Source organism: Trachemys scripta, chromosome 13, assembly GCF_013100865.1.
Source record: "Trachemys scripta elegans isolate TJP31775 chromosome 13, CAS_Tse_1.0, whole genome shotgun sequence".
Classification (NCBI taxonomy): Eukaryota; Metazoa; Chordata; order Testudines; family Emydidae; genus Trachemys; species Trachemys scripta.
Genome location: NC_048310.1, coordinates 43,651,452 through 43,669,164, shown reverse-complemented (window position 1 = coordinate 43,669,164; position 17,713 = coordinate 43,651,452). Strand labels below are relative to the sequence as shown.

General features: G+C 54.5%; 1 protein-coding gene across 1 annotated transcript; it reads left to right on the top strand.

Moving 5' to 3' along the window:
• Nucleotides 1–842: 842 nt before the first annotated feature.
• On the top strand, nucleotides 843–17,239 carry E2F4 (E2F transcription factor 4; the record flags this gene model as incomplete). Its single annotated transcript, XM_034788277.1, is given in 9 exon segments — nucleotides 843–952; nucleotides 1,714–1,875; nucleotides 4,663–4,706; nucleotides 7,842–7,903; nucleotides 8,196–8,481; nucleotides 9,139–9,330; nucleotides 11,769–11,816; nucleotides 14,896–14,940; nucleotides 15,254–17,239. Coding segments are annotated over 9 exon segments (1,065 nt in total), but the record flags the coding sequence as incomplete, so codon positions are not given.
• Nucleotides 17,240–17,713: the final 474 nt, after the last annotated feature.

The following is a 17,713-nucleotide window of genomic DNA, read 5'->3' as shown; positions in this document are numbered from 1 at the left end:
GCAGCAGTTCCTGCCAACCGAAGGACAGTTCCACCAGTGGAACCTTCTTGTATGGACACTGGGCCCTACATCCAAGAGAGTCAAGGAAATCGGAGAACTTTGGGTAGTACAAGAGCTGCCTCGTCACAGCCTCCCTAATCTGCTTAAAAAAAGAATAGAGCCGGGGCTGAAATTGTGAGGGCCAAGGGGTGGCTTTTTGTGCATGGGCTGAACAATGCCCATTTGAGAGATGCTGGTGGCTCACCTGAGGGAGGCGGTGACACTTTCCACCCAGCGTCATGGAAGTCAGGTGGAAAAGGCCTGTGGGATTATCTAGCCCATCTCCCTGACAGTGCAGAACTGTTGCCTTTAGTAGACCCACTTTCTTCTCTCTCCCCCACACCTCCCCATTCCCTTCCTTCTTACCCTCTGGGTTTGACCAGTCAAGAGCATGCATCCAGTTTGCAGGTCACCACACACAGCTTCCCTAGAACGTCTAGCCCCAGATGGGTGTAACGTGTATTCCCCTCCCAACATGGCATTGTCCTGGAGATGAGCCATCTGCATGGAGTCCAAAGGAGCTGGGGAGGTGGCTGGGTTTGGTCTGTGACTGATGAGGTGTTAGTGGGTTGAGAAATTGGATTGTGGGGCAGGTAGAGTCAGTAACTGGGTCAGATCAGTGATAGTTTCGATGTCCCTGGGAACAGTGTCTGATCTGTAATTTGAGAAGTGGGGGCACAAAGGACATGCGGTGGGAAGCAGCGGGGGCGGATCTGTAATTGGGGTGATGTAATGTCCGTGGCCGTGGGGGGCAGAGTGTAACTGGGAATTTCTGGAGTCAGCCGTCCACCTCTAACCCCCAGGCAGCGGATACCTTGGCTGTGCGGCAGAAACGGCGAATCTACGACATCACAAATGTTCTGGAGGGCATTGGGCTGATCGAGAAGAAATCCAAGAACAGTATCCAGTGGAAGTGAGTGACTGAGATGCTCTGAGAAGTTTGGGGGGATTCTGGGAGAAGAGTTCCTCTCAATGCTCCTCTCACTTTGAGGCCTTGCCCACAATCCACTCCCTGTTTCCCACTCTGAAATTTCCCACCCTTGCTACCGCTGGCGCAGCTCCACCTGCGGTGGGAATGGTGGCAGAGGTAGTAGAGCCATGGCTTCAAGCATCGGTTGGCATGCTGAGTGCAGTGTCTGCCAGCTGCTCTACGCTAGCGCTCCCCTAGCTGAGCCGCGCCAGTAGCGGCTGTGGGGAATTTGAGGGGGAAATGCTAGTGTACACACGGGAGCCATTTCTCCAGCGGCTGACGTATGTAGGTGTTGCTTCGGGTGCATGCTAGCTACTTGCAGGGGCTTTGACCAGAACAGATGCCTCCAACCCTTACCCTGGTGTTGAGAGAGGAAGGATTCTGCCCCCAGTAGGAGGGTAGGCTTTGACCCTCTTGTACTGGAAGGAGGCTTTGGTGGGGACATGGGAGGTCTGGGGCCTCTGACCCTGGTGTACGATGGGAGAAGGTGAGGGGAGCTGGGGGCTCTAGCTGTGGTGCTGGAGAATGGGTTTGGCACTGCTGGGAGCTGGGGAGGTGTGGAAGAGCTGGGCTCCAACCTCTGTGTCAGGAGAGGGCTGGGAGTGGCTCCTCGTTCCAAGGCGGTGCAGTCAGTGCCCTCTGCAAGTTTTTTATTTTCTCCTTTAATGAGGCTGGGCCACTCATTCCTCTCTCTGTCTGCACAGAGGTGTGGGCCCGGGCTGCAACACCCGCGAGATAGCCCACAAACTCATTGAGCTGAAGGCGGAGATAGAGGACCTGGAGCAGCGCGAACAGGAGCTGGAGCAGCAGAAGATGTGGGTCCAGCAGAGCATCAAAAACGTCACCGAAGACGTACAGAACAGCAGATATCCTTTCAGCTCCCCCCCCCCCCACCCCAGCTCCCAGTTCGGTTCCTGCTGCTCTCCCTCTTCTCCCCTTGGGCTGACTGCAGGCTGGCTGGGCCTGAAGGGACGGTTGCCTCTCCCTCCAGTACTAATGAGCTTTCATGTCTATAGCACTTTCTCATCAAATCCCGCAAAGTATTGCACAAATGTAACTTGCACAGCACCTAGCAGGATGGGCTCCTGGGAGTACGCTCGGACAAATAATTCGTAATAATAGCCAGCCCTGAATGCATCCACATCTGGNAGGTGCCTCGTCACAGCCTCCCTAATCTGCTTAAAAAAAGAATAGAGCCGGGGCTGAAATTGTGAGGGCCAAGGGGTGGCTTTTTGTGCATGGGCTGAACAATGCCCATTTGAGAGATGCTGGTGGCTCACCTGAGGGAGGCGGTGACACTTTCCACCCAGCGTCATGGAAGTCAGGTGGAAAAGGCCTGTGGGACTATCTAGCCCATCTCCCTGACAGTGCAGAACTGTTGCCTTTAGTAGACCCACTTACTTCTCTCTCCCCCACACCTCCCCATTCCCTTCCTTCTTACCCTCTGGGTTTGACCAGTCAAGAGCATGCATCCAGTTTGCAGGTCACCACACAAAGCTTCCCTAGAACGTCTAGCCCCAGATGGGTGTAACGTGTATTCCCCTCCCAACATGGCATTGTCCTGGAGATGAGCCATCCGCATGGAGTCCAAAGGAGCTGGGGAGGTGGCTGGGTTTGGTCTGTGACTGATGAGGTGTTAGTGGGTTGAGAAATTGGATTGTGGGGCAGGTAGAGTCAGTAACTGGGTCAGATCAGTGATAGTTTCGATGTCCCTAGGAACAGTGTCTGATCTGTAATTTGAGAAGTGGGGGCACAAAGGACATGCGGTGGGAAGCAGCGGGGGCGGATCTGTAATTGGGGTGATGTAATGTCCGTGGCCGTGGGGGGCAGAGTGTAACTGGGAATTTCTGGAGTCAGCCATCCACCTCTAACCCCCAGGCAGCGGATACCTTGGCTGTGCGGCAGAAACGGCGAATCTACGACATCACAAATGTTCTGGAGGGCATTGGGCTGATCGAGAAGAAATCCAAGAACAGTATCCAGTGGAAGTGAGTGACTGAGATGCTCTGAGAAGTTTGGGGGGATTCTGGGAGAAGAGTTCCTCTCAATGCTCCTCTCACTTTGAGGCCTTGCCCACAATCCACTCCCTGTTTCCCACTCTGAAATTTCCCACCCTTGCTACCGCCTGCGCAGCTCCACCTGCGGCGGGAATGGTGGCAGAGGTAGTAGAGCCATGGCTTCAAGCATCGGTTGGCATGCTGAGTGCAGTGTCTGCCAGCTGGTCTACGCTAGCGCTCCCCTAGCTGAGCCGCGCCAGTAGCGGCTGTGGGGAATTTGAGGGGGAAATGCTAGTGTACACACGGGAGCCATTTCTCCAGCGGCTGAGATATGTAGGTGTTGCTTCGGGTGCATGCTAGCTACTTGCAGGGGCTTTGACCAGAACAGATGCCTCCAACCCTTACCCTGGTGTTGAGAGAGGAAGGATTCTGCCCCCAGTAGGAGGGTAGGCTTTGACCCTCTTGTACTGGATGGAGGCTTTGGTGGGGAGATAGGAGGTCTGGGGCCTCTGACCCTGGTGTACGATGGGAGAAGGTGAGGGGAGCTGGGGGCTCTAGCTGTGGTGCTGGAGAATGGGTTTGGCACTGCTGGGAGCTGGGGAGGTGTGGAAGAGCTGGGCTCCAACCTCTGTGTCAGGAGAGGGCTGGGAGTGGCTCCTCGTTCCAAGGCGGTGCAGTCAGTGCCCTCTGCAAGTTTTTTATTTTCTCCTTTAATGAGGCTGGGCCACTCATTCCTCTCTATGTCTGCACAGAGGTGTGGGCCCGGGCTGCAACACCCGCGAGATAGCCCACAAACTCATTGAGCTGAAGGCGGAGATAGAGGACCTGGAGCAGCGCGAACAGGAGCTGGAGCAGCAGAAGATGTGGGTCCAGCAGAGCATCAAAAATGTCACCGAAGACGTACAGAACAGCAGATATCCTTTCAGCTCCCCCCCCCACCAGCTCCCAGTTCGGTTCCTGCTGCTCTCCCTCTTCTCCCCTTGGGCTGACTGCAGGCTGGCTGCCTCTCCCTCCAGTACTAATGAGCTTTCATGTCTATAGCACTTTCTCATCAAATCCCGCAAAGTATTGCACAAATGTAACTTGCAGAGCACCTAGCAGGATGGGCTCCTGGGAGTACGCTCGGACAAATAATTCGTAATAATAGCCAGCCCTGAATGCATCCACATCTGGAGTAGCACACAGCAGCTGATTAACAGCGTGCTGTAACATGACCCAGCAGCAAGTAAATCAAACTGTCCATGTGCCCCTGCAGGGAATGTTTGGGGAGGCAAATGTAATCAGCTGGGTTGGAATTTCCCCAGGACCACTGGGGACTGCTCCACCTTTGGGGAAGGTGTGTTAGGAGGTTCAGAGATCACTTCTGGCCCTGTGGTGTCCCCTAGCACCATGTTGACGCATCGCTTCAGTACAGACTCAGGACAGAAATGCCTCTTTCTGACTCATCAGTGCTACATTCTCAGGCAGGTGGTCTCTGTGAGCGCTAACCCTGCTGCAGGTAGACCTCCTCTGCAGACCACTTCAGAGGCTTTGGTGCGGGCATTTAGCTTCTAGGAATTCCATTGTCTGCATGCAGGAAGGAGACACTACACCAGGTGCTCTTTGAATTCTGTGTCCCCACAGGAAGCTGCACCTTTTCTCCTTAACCACAGGAACGTTAGCCTATGTGACGCACGAAGATATCTGCAAGTGCTTCACAGGTGAGGAGATGGTGCTGGGCCCCTGACTGATCTCCCATGGCCTGAGGCAGCAGACCTACCTGGCTGTCCCAGCTGTGCTCCCCCATTTCCCAGGAGGGAGATGGCTGGTCCCCAAGATGTGCTCTCTGTGTCCTCCGTGAAGAGACAGTCCTGCATCTTCTCCCACAACCCCAGGGATCAGCTGCCACTAAATTCAAGCTGCATCTTTGCAGTCAGAGGAGTCCTATCTGGGAGTGGGACTGTTCTGTGCAAGATGTAGACCATAGAATTCCAAGAGCACACTTGTAGTAGGGGGCTGTCTGCTCTGTCCCTTTGTATCTGGGGCCATGTTATCCCATGGGGCAAGTTTTTAATTGCAGGATTTCAGCTTTCCTTGGCAGGTCATCCCTTCCTAGGGAAGCCATAGGAAAACCCTCCCCAGGGCCAAGATGCGCTGCTTGCCAGCTGGAGGTCTTTGCATATGACTGAGAAGAGCCAGCATTCCTTTTTCTTTGCCTCATTTGTACAAATAAATGCCTTTATTTCAAAGGCCCTGGTAGATCCAAGGCCCTACGTGATTTCGCCTCCCCCTGACTGTTTGCTCCTATTTCTTTCAGCGTTCCTCCCAGTCCTCTTTCCTTAGTGCACCTTCCGTTGTCCTCCCCTCTCTTGACTCTGCGCCTGACCTCATGTTGCTTCCTGGCCTTGCAACAGTTTCTCTACCTACTCACCAAACTCTTTCTCTCTTCTCCTCAAGAGCCACCTTCTTCCAGGAATCTTCTCTCGTTTTCCTTCCAGTAACTTGTGCACAGCAACCCTCAGCTTCCTGCTGTGCCATGTCTGGTCTCTGACTCCTTGGGCAGGGATTGTGCAAGGCACCAAATAACTTGTAATCGCCTGGGAGGATGTGAGGGGACAGAAGTAGACAAATGTTGTGTGGGAGCCATTATGCGTGGGAGCCAATTGAGCTGCAAGAGCCCAAGTCTAAGAGAGTCCAGCGGTTGTTTGTCACTCCTGCTCTTCAGAGCAGATTTACATCTGAAGCCAAACCTCACTTTGCGGTGGGAAGGCCTCGCAGCTGGACTCGAGGTCACCGATTGTCTTTTTGGGAGCGGATCTGAATTATCCGATTGTTTTAAAACAGACATCTCAGCCTGTCTCCTCGTGGTATTACAGGGTGATCCCAGCTGGCCTCCCGGGGTGAAGCTGATCTCTGTGTAGGAGATCTGACTTTCCACTCTTGGTGATCTTTGGAAAGCTGCTTTGCTGGGTCTCTTGTATCACAGCCTTGTACTTCAGGCTGAATTCCAACTTCCATTCCACCTTGCCCCCTTTTCTCAGGAAATGACTTGTGGGCTGAAGTTTCCCATGTTTGGCCCTATCTCAAATGTGAATTTGTTTTGAAAAACTGAATGAAAATAGGCTGCGCGGTTTCTTAGACTGAGTGGAAAAAATACCGATTTACCTTATGTCGCTAGCTTAAAATTTTCACTCAGACTCGAAAAAGATCAAGGCACAAACATCAGACTGGGCTTGTTTCTTGAGATTTAAAGTTCAAGGCAAATTTGAAACCTGTTTCAATTGTTGTAGTAACATTGAAAGTTTGGAATTTAAGCCTGTACTTTAGGACTTTTCTGTCCATATTTTAATGTGTTTTAAAGATGTATTTGGTAAGGATAAATTGCTGAAGATTCTTCACTTTTCAAACACCACAAGATTTGGCAATAACTTTTGTAAGCCAGGTTGCTTTGGGCCAGGGAATTTACAAGGAGAGCCGTTAGCTACTGGGCTGAGATCAAAGAACTTTCTCTCCCACTGTTCTTCCTTTTTTGTGACTTTTGGGATTTTCCTCCCTTTTACCTATTTTTATTAATAAACCATGAGAAGTTAAAGGCAAAAAACGAATTCGTGCCACGTAAAGGCTGAAATGTCAGTCACACAGAGGCCAGCATGAGCGCAGCTGTGCTGCGTGGGTATGATAGTTCTAGTCTTGTTTTCTGTGTTAAACGTGAACTCATGTGGTGTTGGTGCCAGCCAGAGCTGACGGAAGGTGTGCAGTGTAGCTAAATTAGTACTACAGGAGGAGCAGGAATGCTGGGAATTTCCTGCTTACTGGTGGCTCGATATTGCATAAAGCTGACTTGTTTTCAGTTCCTATGACTACGTGCACATCTTTGGAAAGAAAGGTGTTAAACATCAAAGATCCTCCAAGGCAGTGGCATTCCCAGCTCAGCTCGGCACATGCTGGGTATGGGCCCCAACTGCTCCCTTTCTTGCTAACTTCAATAACTCACATAAACTTTGACCTGAACTTGGCTGTTTCTGGAGTCACTCCCTGCCCAGGTCTCTATCCCTGCCCCTAGCTCCCTTTTCCTCTGGAGACGCTCAGACCCTCTTTTCTTGCTACCAGAGTCCTAGCACTCGACGTAAGAGCTCTGAATCGCTGGCAGGGTCCTAGGACAGCTACCTGGAGATCATATCTGAATGCGCGCTCGCTCTCTCTCCCTCTCAAAGGATGAAAGCTTTGGAGTCAAGTGTCTGCGATCCTGTGTTGGCCCTACTGACAGCTATTGCTGGACTCAGCGTCTGTCTGATTTCTGAGCTTCGCTCCCCGCCTGCTTGCTGTCCTGTTGGCCGTTTCATTAGTGGCTATGGGGCACGTTTAAAAACCCGCGCAAACAGTGTTAATCCACATAACTCCCTGTTCCTTTGGCTCAGCGCTTGGTGACTGTGGAAACTGAACTGGGGCCTGGTGCAGAGACTAGCCCTTCCTCGGGAATCCGGCTGTGTCAGAGGGCTGAGCTGCAGTGCTGGGGCAAGAGGGGGAATCTCCAGGGAGGAGGAAGGGCATGCCACTCAGGATGCCCATACAAAGTGTTCTCGGATCATCCTGGTCCTGCCCTGGGAGGGACCTCCATGACGTCTGAGTGCGTGCGCTCCTGCCCGTAGCGCTCTGTTTCTGTGTTTGTTTAGTGTGTTGGGCCAGGGGTGCATTGTGAAGGATGGATGGTGATTCCCCAGGAAGGCAGGGTGGCCCAGCCCTGGTTGGTGGGAGTGCGCAGGAGTTCTCCCGGGAGGGGCTGGGTGAATGACAACCCACAGTGGGCCCAGCAGCCAGAGGTATCCCTTCGAGCGCTGACCAGTCTGTTTTCACAGGAGACACCCTCCTAGCAATTCGAGCCCCGTCAGGCACTCGGTTGGAGGTTCCCATTCCGGAGGTGGGTGCTGTGTTCGATCAGGCTGGGATGGAGGTGGCCTGGGATGGCTGGAGTTACTGGAAGGATGTGGCATGGCTTGCTTGCTGTGCTGTTGGGGGGGAGGAGGATCATTCGGAGTGTGCTGGAGCAGGGGTAGCTGTGGGAGGAGAAGGAGCAGCTGTCTGAGGGAGGGAGGCGCTCCTGTAGCATGCTGAGCCATTCCAGAGCGCGGATATTGCCCCGGGAAGCTGAAGTCCTGGTTTGAGGACTGCTGTTAATTGTATCTGGGTACTTTGCTTCCTGATTTCCTCAGGGCCTGAATGGACAGAAGAAATATCAGATCCATCTGAAAAGCACTAGTGGTCCAATTGATGTCCTCCTCGTAAACAAAGATGCTTTGAGCTCCCCCCCTGTGGTGCTCCCTGTCCCTCCCCCTGAAGACCTCATTCAGTGCCAGCCAGTCGTGCCCGCTAAACCACAGAGATCGCCTGTTGCCCACTTCCAGGAGGCATCTGTCCCCAGCAGTACGCACCCGTCCACGCCCACACCGACCAGCACTCAGGACCACAGCCCGGCTGCACAGAAAACAACGAGCCCAGGTGAGCAAGGAGTGGGCTGGTGGCCAGGCGAGTGGGAAGGTACCAGCTAGGAATGGGGGAGCGTTTTTAGAAGCACTTTGGAGTTCATATGGGAATGCTTCCCAATGTCCAGATACAGCTAAACGTGGATCTCCCCCATCCCTGCCAGAGTTGTTCTGTAGTCCATTGGATCCTCCCAGCTCCGCCCTACGTCTTCCATGACCAATGGGCTGTGGGCGTATAGGAGCTGAAGTGCAATGACTAGAGCACTGAGTCAGTAAATTCCAGCCCTTACCTCCTGTTCTGGTTGGGGCCAGGCTGGCTGTCCCCTCACTGCAGTGACCCCCCTGCTACCTCCCAGCCAGCTGGCTGGGAGTGTGATGGAGACAGTGCTCTCAGCCAGCAAGATGCCAGCAGGTGCTGGGGGCAGTGACAGCCTCTGGGGGCAGTAGGAGAGTTTAGGACAGGGAGTCTGTGTGCTAGGGACGCAGGCTCGTCCGGGGGAGAGAGAACCAGGCAGAAAGCCGTTCGTCTGTGGATGTGCCAGTGTCTGTTGCACTTAGGCCAGGTTTGTTAACGAGGGGGCAGCGGCTGGATTTGCTGGGGGCTCTGGCTGCTGCTTTGGGGTCACGTATTCTGGAGTCCCCTGAAATCTGCCCCCCCCCATGTATGTAACAGAATCCAGCGTTTCGGCAGCAGAGTCCAAGAGCAGCAGCGACTTCGACCCTCTCAGCTCAGTGGCCGCGCCAACCAGCCAGCCGCCGGTGTTAGATACGCAGCCGCTCCAGTCATCTGCCTCGCTAGACAGCAGCTCCGTCCTGCCCAATCCCTCTACCTCCTTTGAGCCAATCAAGCCAGATCCCACAGAGAGTGAGTATGGCCTTGGGGGACTCTGCCGCAGCCAAGGGGCTGAAGTGCTGTTGGCGCTGCCCAGACAGGGCTGAGCTCTGCTTTGCTTTCTGCTGAGAGGCTTCAGTCAAGCTTTGCAAGCTGGGATCTCAAGGCAGGGGCAGGCAGATCCCTGCACCCCCAGGGGAGCTGTGTGCACGGCAGCGGCGAGGGTGAAAAAGCTGGCGGAGATGGCTCTCTGGTGAGACGCTGTTTACTGTCTGCGTTCTGAGGCTGGTAGCAGACGCTCTGACCTGAGAGTTCCCTTCTGGACCCCCATCTATCCCTCCCGTTACCTGCCAGCGGTGCAGGGTTCTCCCCTAACAGTCCCTTCTGCAGTGCTTTGTCCAGTTGAGAGCCCCCCTGGACTGAGGCATTCAGCCATTCCCTTGGGACTGTTCCCTAGTCTGGGAGGGTTCTCCTGATAACTAGCCTCCCTCTTCTCTTAATTTCATCCCAGTCCTCAGAGTTACAGTCACACTGAGTCTCTCTGTAGGGACATTCATCTAAGGTATTCACAGTGCTCTGCTGAGAGATCCATGGGCATCACTTTGCCGCCCCAGGAGCGCACCTGCTCCGGGATGGGACCTGCCGGCTGTTTCACGCAGTGCGGCAGCGTAAGCCGGAAGTGGAGCCGTATCCCTCTAGGGACGTGAGAGAAGCCGAGCTGGACTACAGCCCGGCACTGCAAACAGCGTGGCTCTGTGGGGAAGGGCTGGGGGCTCTTTACTGACAAGCAGCCAGAACGCTCGTTCTGTTTCCTTTCCAGAGCACAGCTGCCCTGCCGCCCTGTGGTGGCTCTGGAGTCACCCTGGGGGCAGAGCCCCTGTGCTGAATTGCCAGCCCCTAGAAATTCCACAGGCTGAGCCGGAAGGGTTTGAAGAGGAAAGGAGAGGGTGCGTGGCAGGGGGAGGCGGCCCACGTTGTTGTGCCTGAAGCAGGCTGAGAGGAGGCAGTGGGGAGCCAGGAGAGGAGGGAGTGAGGCGGGAGAGCAGAGACGCAGGTGGGGTGAGAGTCTCCACCGCTTCCATTGATGGGCCTGGTCAGGAGAGACAGGCCATTGCACGAACCCCACCCCGTAGTGTTGGTATTCCATGCTGTGGCCAGAGAGGGTGGGGGGGCCAGTTGTGAGAGTGCTTGCCTGGGACTCTGGGGGTCTGGGTTCAGTTCCCTGCTACACTAAAGACTGCGTGTGTGACCCTGAGCCAGTCACTCAGCCTCAGTTCCCACACCTGTGTGATGTGTGTGATAGCTCGGCCCAGCCGCGCTGGGGTTGAAGACATGTTCGTTAAAGAATGCGAGGGGCTCAGGGGGCTCTCGGAGTGGCCCGTAGCTAGGAAGAGCTCTGGGCCGCAGGTCCAGGAGCTCAAGAGGGACCAAGGGAGGGATTCCCAGGGTTGGGGTCGCACCATGTTAACTGATGGCTCCGCAGGCCACAGCTGTGAGAGCTCCTCAAGGTTTAGGCCTTGCTGACTTGGTCTTGTGGTGTGTCCTGGCGACTAATTGAAGTGGCTGTGGTGAGAAGCATCAGACAGACTAGGACATAGGGTGGAAGGAGGGCCAGGGGTGAACAGTGTGACAACAAAGAATGGGGAGACTGAGATAAGGAATGGGTCCAGTGTCTGGCTGTGGACTAGTCTCCAGGGAGCTGCTTGGTTTGCTGAAGGCCAGGCTGGACAGAGCACTAGGTGAGCAGAACTCTGTGTGTAGAGTGACCTGATGTCCTGATTGTATAGGGCTAGTCCCGATTTTTGGGTCTTTTTCTTCTATAGGCTCCTATTACCCCCCCAACCCCTGTCCTGATTTTTCACCCTTGCTGTCTGGTCACCCTATCTGTGTGCTCCTCCTTCCTTTGACCTAGACTTGTACTCCCGAATCTGAGCTGATGTTCAGGGGGGAAAACACACTTGCCCTCCTGGTTGTGAAGAGAGCCTTGAAAACATGACCCAGGTGTCACTGCTGCAGTTTTGTGTTCCTGAGTCTGCAGACAGCCTGAAACAACAGCTCCGAGTAGTAAATCTCCAGCTTCTTAGTATAAATGAAGCTGCTGCAGAATTTTCAGCTGGCAGCACCAGCGGGGGATGGAATGCAGGGCGCCTGGTGCCTACTTTACCTTCAGCTTGCCATGTTGTCTGGCACACTCACTGTCTGGGAGCAAGCTGTCCAGGCAGGCAGGGGGGCGAGCTCTTCTGGGTCACTGCCGCTCTCGTTTCTCTGAGTCTGGGACCCTCCCTCTGCAGAGTTGTGGGGACTCGGATGGATGGCAAGCCGTGTGCTGGGAGAACGCGCACTGGGAAGTGTGCTGGGCCGCAGCGTGGGTGACTGAGGACGGGGGCCCTAGGCAAGGCTGGCGTGTGCTGTTGTATTTCAGATCTTGCAGGGTGCAATGCCAACTAATCTGGTTCATTGTCTTTACACAGTGCTGGAACTTCCCAAAGAACTCTCGGAGATGTTTGATCCAACACGAGGTACACTGATCCCTCCCCACCCCTGCTGCCCTGTGCCTGCCTGCCCTCCCTGTGCTCAGGGGAGAAGGGCTCTGTTCTCCCTCCTTTTCTCAGCTCTCCTCTACTGGTCCTTGGCACAAGAAGGAGGCCGTGCACAGGAGTCCTTTCAGGTTCCTCTCGGGACCTGGTTCTGTAAGGCACCTGCAGTCTCTGTGCTTACTAGATGCTGAGCGACCTCTGCTGGAGGCTTCTGGGGTGACAGCGGTTAATCTGTTCAGACTGCTGCCGTCCATACTGGTGACCAGTGCTGCCAACAAACGGGCATTGCCAGCGCATCAGACATGGACGGAATCTCCCCCTCGACCCCCATACTAACATAAAATGGTGCCCTAGGCTCCCCTCCTGCCTGCCCCTGTCTGGTCTGTAGCATCTGGACTAAGGTGATAAGTCAGACCCTGCTGGTATTGTTTGTTGTGCACACAGGGCTAGTGGAGTGGGGGACCGACCTAGACTAGTCTCTGCTCTCTGCAGTCTCCCACAGTGCTTGTACTGGTGCTGCCAGAGACTGGCCATGGTGGGTTGTGGCTCTCGTCTCGCCCAGCTCAGAGACTGTCCCGTTGGCACCATGGGTTAAAAAGCCTGGGGCTGTTGGCTAATCCCCCCGCAGCGCTGAGTGATGCAGCTGAACAATGGTAAATAAATTAATGGAGATATCCCATCTCCTAGAACTGGAAGGGACCTTGAAAGGTCATCAAGTCCAGCCCCCTGCCTTCACTAACAGGACCAAGTACTGATTTTGCCCCAAATCCCTAAGTGGCCCCATCAAAGATTGAACTCATAACCCTGGGTTTAGCAGACCAATGCTCAAACCACTGAGCTATTCCCCCCCCCCAAGGGTGAGGCATGCTAAGGAAGTCAGTCTAATGTAGGCAACATGGACTTCCCGTTGCTGGTTCTTCTCACCGGAGCTGCTCTCTTGAGCCCCTGGCATGGTGCTTCCTGGCCTTGCTGTGAAGATGCCAGCTGGCCTGGCTGCCTCCAGAGAACAAGCTGAGCACACGCCGCTGCTTTGCAGCACCGGGGCACGTCAACCAAGTGCAGCACATAGTGTGTCCCGCTGCCGTTCGGCAGGTCGCCGCACAAGAGCGGTCTCCGTGAAGCGCTCCACTCACCCTGCCGGGCCTGCCGGGCGGGCTTCAGTCACATGTTGTGAGCTCCCAGAATAGACTCCGCTGGTGGCCCATGAAACCCTCTGTGCCAAATCCACATGTCCAGCACCCCTCTGTGCTTTGGGCTCCCGCCGCCAGAGCATGTGTGTGTGACACAGGTGAAATGCAACCAGGCAGCAAATCAGGCTGTGCTGTATGGGCCAGATAAACAGCTGTAGCACCCCAGCCTGCCCTTCCTAGCCCACTGCTGGCAGATGTGCTGTGCCGGTACACAGCGAGCGCCATGCCAGTGCCCGCAGGAGATAAATACTCCCTGTTCTGTGCGATGTTTTCCATGATGTGGAGAGGGAATGCCCCAGATCCTGCAGGGAAGGTAAATGCAGCAGCAGGAGAAAGGTGCAGTTTACCTCGGGGGCTGCTGGTGAGACGTCCGTAGAACAGTCTCTTTAAAACAACTGGTTTGTGCAGTGCTAAAGCATAGGTTTGACATGCGCAGTGACTACTGGACCCAGAGAGATGGGGCCTGCAGCAAATCTCCCTCCGACCTTCGCGTCTCTGCGTTCTAACAGTAACATGGCCTGGGTGCTGGGTTGGTACTGATGGCTGGGCAGTTAAAGTTCCTGCCCACTGGCGTGCAGAGGAAGGCCAGGAGGCGTCCTGTTTTTCATTTTATATGTGTAGCTTCATAGCTTACCGTTTGGTTTTCAAACATCCCACCAAGCAAGCAGGATCTCGGCAGTGCCCGTGTTACCATTGCTGTAGGAGACTTAACAACGTGGACTTTGTATTTAATTTCCCATTTTTAAGAAAAGGGAAAAAATCCTGCATGGTTTTGGTTTTGCAATTCCCTCTTTGCTATGCTGAATCGGCTGGGGGAGGGGCAGTGCTTCTGTGGCTGTTTGCAGACCATCTTCTGGGGAGCGGGGAAGCAACGCATCGTGGATGTGGCTGTCCAGGAGTATTGATTGTCCTAGGAGCTAGTTGGTAAAANGAGCCCGTGTTACCATTGCTGTAGGAGACTTAACAATGTGGATTTTGTATTTAATTTCCCCTTTTTTAAGAAAAAGGAAAAAATCCTGCATGGTTTTTGTTTTGCAATTCCCTCTTTGCTATGCTGAATCGGCTGAGGGAGGGGCAGTGCTTCTGTGGCTGTTTGCAGACCATCTTCTGGGGAGCGGGGAAGCAACGCATCGTGGATGTGGCTGTCCAGGAGTATTGATTGTCCTAGGAGCTAGTTGGTAAAATCTCTTTGTAGGTGCACATGGGCACAGCTTAGGTCGAAACCTGTTCACATTTTGACGACTGTCTTGGTTAATGGAGAGAGAGAGAGACCGTGATCAGACGCGTGTTTTTAATTGCTTAGTTTTTATTTTTCTCTCCCTCCCCAGTAAATCCCCTGCCCCCACACATGCAAGCAGTCACTTGTCCTCACTGAGGACTGCGAACTTGCCAAGTTTCAGTGGGCCTACTTTAAAAAGAGACTGCAGCAAAAATGGCTAAAGAAGTGTTTGGAATATGTTTAGGCTGGGGAAAATGTGCATTTCTGGTACTGTCCCCGACCTGGGCCAGCTGGGGGCACTGTCCCAGGGACGAGGCTCAGTCCCAGACCTGGGCCAGCTGGGGGCGCTGTCGCAGGGACGAGGCTCAGTCCCAGACCTGGGCCAGCTGGGGGCGCGGTCACAGGGTTTGTCATGCTGGAGCAGGCACAAGAATCTTGCAGGATTTCTTGGCCCAGTTTCCCTCTGCCACGGAGTTAATGGCTCGAGTCCTGCGCTCCTATTTGCTCCAGAGCTACCTGTAGTTCAGGTCTGAGACTTGGCTTCTGTGATACTGGGAGGAAAGAACTTGGGGGAGGGGAAGGGTATTGAGGAAAAGCGAGACTAGGCGCTTGGAAAGCAGAGTGCGCCCCTCACCCTGCTGTCTCCCCCCAGAATGTATGAACTCCGAGCTGCTGGAAGAGCTGATGTCGTCCGAAGGTGAGTTGCTGGGTTTTGTTGCCTCCGAACTCTCTCTCTTTTTTGGGGGATGTGGGTGGGAGTGGCTGTTGTTTGTACAACGTCTGGCATTCGGGGGACAGCCCCACACTGTCTGGCACTCGGTCCCCCCTTGCCTCAGGCAGAAGAACTCTGAGGACAGACTCTGCCCTCCGTTTCCTCTCCTGCGAAGGAGGAGTGGGATGAGTGTGAGCTGAGGTCTCCCTGTGACAGGACTCGGAGGCTCCAATTGGGGGTGGTAGGTGGGATGGTTCCTGGGCTTGTGAACAGCAGGACCCTGCTTTCTCTTCAACAGTATTTGCTCCCTTGCTCCGCCTCTCCCCTCCCCCCGGAGACCACGACTACATCTACAACCTGGATGAGAGCGAAGGCGTCTGCGACCTCTTCGACGTGCCTATCCTCAACCTCTGACTGCCCGGTGCAGCGGCCGGGCTGGTGAACGGACTGGTTTGTAGCTGGCTTTGGAAAGTCTCCTTCGGATTCCTTTTGTGCTAGTGCTGGAGGAGAGTCAGAGGGGCTCTTGGCCGGACTAGAACCAAGACATGGACTTGTGGACTGGGAGCCTCCCCGTAGCTTCTCTCTTCCCGTGTTGCACATGCCAGGTCCTCGAGTTACCTCACCCCGCTGCATCTGTCTCTCCACTGGATCTCAGGCCTCTTTCGAAAGGCTCCGTGTTTGAACCTTCCCCGTACAGCTTTGCCCATGTGCCTCTCAGAGCTTCCTCCCATCCGCATGCCTTGGATTTCCTGCACTTCCACAGGCACTTTGCGTCTCCTAGGCATCAGCTGCTAGACAGCGTCTTAGTCTGATGGCCAGAAGTAGTTAGCTGAACCCATCAGTGGGCAGCAGCCTCGGCCCCTCTCCCATTAGGGTGGCCATGCTCGGCTGTGAGCTCTGGTCCGCAGTGACTCCAGTTAGTTCATTTGACAAGTGACAAGCAATTGGCAGCTGCTGGCCGTGCTGCTCCTGGGGTCCAGGAGCTGAGCTAAGTCCTGCATTCCCCTCACTCCCCGCCCCGTCCCCCGCAGAGTTGGCAATCCTGCATCAGGCCTTGTTAGTTAAACCTCTGTGCTGATGCATGAAGAGGCTCCATTCCCACTCCCTCTCCTGGAGCTGTGCTGAGGGGCCGTTTTTTCTGACGTCTGGGAATCAGTCTGTCCTCCCCGCCTTGCGCTCGAGCCTGGGTTGGCGTGGACCCATTCGGTAGCACTTTGCCATGACAAGTTGGGTCTGTTTTGCTGAAGCACAGACAGCAATGTCCTCTGAGAAAGACCAAGCATCTGCTCCAGGGCGGGGCTCGCCAGTGTGTTAGGGGTTCTTCCCCTGGGGCCGGATGCCTTTGCTTTCCATTCCTGATCTGGTGGCAGGGTGCTACCTGGTGTGATGCTCTCTCTGCGTCTCCCCCCTCCCGCCCAGCTTTTCCTCATCCCTTGTTAATGAAAGGTCTCCTGTAATTTTTGGCGATTTGAGGCGCTCTCTGCCTTGCATGCCTCTGAATGTTGGCCATTGGAGTAGAAAGCCCCTCTGCAGGTCTCTGAGTTTGCACTGTTTGCCAGGCTCCACCTCCCCCGATTCGGGATTTGAGAAAATCTGAGCTTTGCACTTTTCTGGAACATCCGACTGCAGCAGCTCTCCTGCTTCTGCTGGCCGCAGAGCTGCTAGGGCTGGATCTAGCAGTGCCACTGCCCTCAGCAAACTGGCTATCCTCTAGCAGCTCTAAGCCCCCCCCAAACGGTCGACTGCTCCCATTAGCTGCCTGGTCTGTCTGGAGGATAGAGCCAGCTCTGACTGCTGCCCAGTCAGGAGATCCGGTGGGGAATGCGCCCTTAGAGAACAGGTATTGGAAACCCTAGAGGAGCAGGTGGGGGCTGGGGTGTCTCTTTTCCCGGTTCCGCTGCCAGCAGTGAGCAGCTAGTACTGGAGAGAGAGATGAAGGTCCCAGAGGGACAATAGGCCTCCAAATCCAGTTCCTAAACCTCGCTCCTCTTTTGCATGGGAGCTGCTTGGAACCTGGGGGGCCAGCGTGTGCATTAGCCTAGACTCCATGGCCTTTGTGAGTAGCTAGAGTTCTCTGTGTACTGCCTGGCCTTGCTCTCTCCTTCAAGCTGTTGATCTCTTGCCATCAGTTAGATGATGTTTGGAAAAGATATTTAGTGAGAATTTACAGTAACAAATGAACTTGGATTCGTATATAAAGATTATTTTTATACCTTTTGCAGCAAAAGAAAATTGCCTGTAATATTTGTACAGTGTTCTCGGAGTGAATAAACTGAACCTTTCAGAGCCGCCTGTCAACCCTTGGCACAACCAAGCGTCGTCCAGTTGGCCATTTCTGCATTAGCCGCCCTCTGAGTGCTGGGCTTGGCGGCCTGCAGGCCTCGAGACGGGATGCCCTCACTTCCGGGGGGGCTCCTGGACCTGCTGCTGTTCACCAGCTGTGGCCGGTCTATAGTTGGGGTTAGTGTGAGCATTTTACAGTTGTCAGTTTGTGTGTGGGGACATATCCACTGCTCGGACCAAGAAGTGAGGAAATCCTTGGCTGGGGCCTGTGTCCCTGGAGCTCTAACCATTAGGGACAGAGGCCAGCAGGGCCATCTCCTGCGCATGTGCTGTGCCCCACATACCCGTGTGGAGGTGCAGTCTGCTCTGTGCCTGGCCGTGATGGCAGGGGGAGGGGGCTCGAAAACATTCGGTTTAAGAGCAGCTTATCTGGGTTTAGCGTCTCCTGGCTCTTAACCAGTTGAAGCCAGAGTTC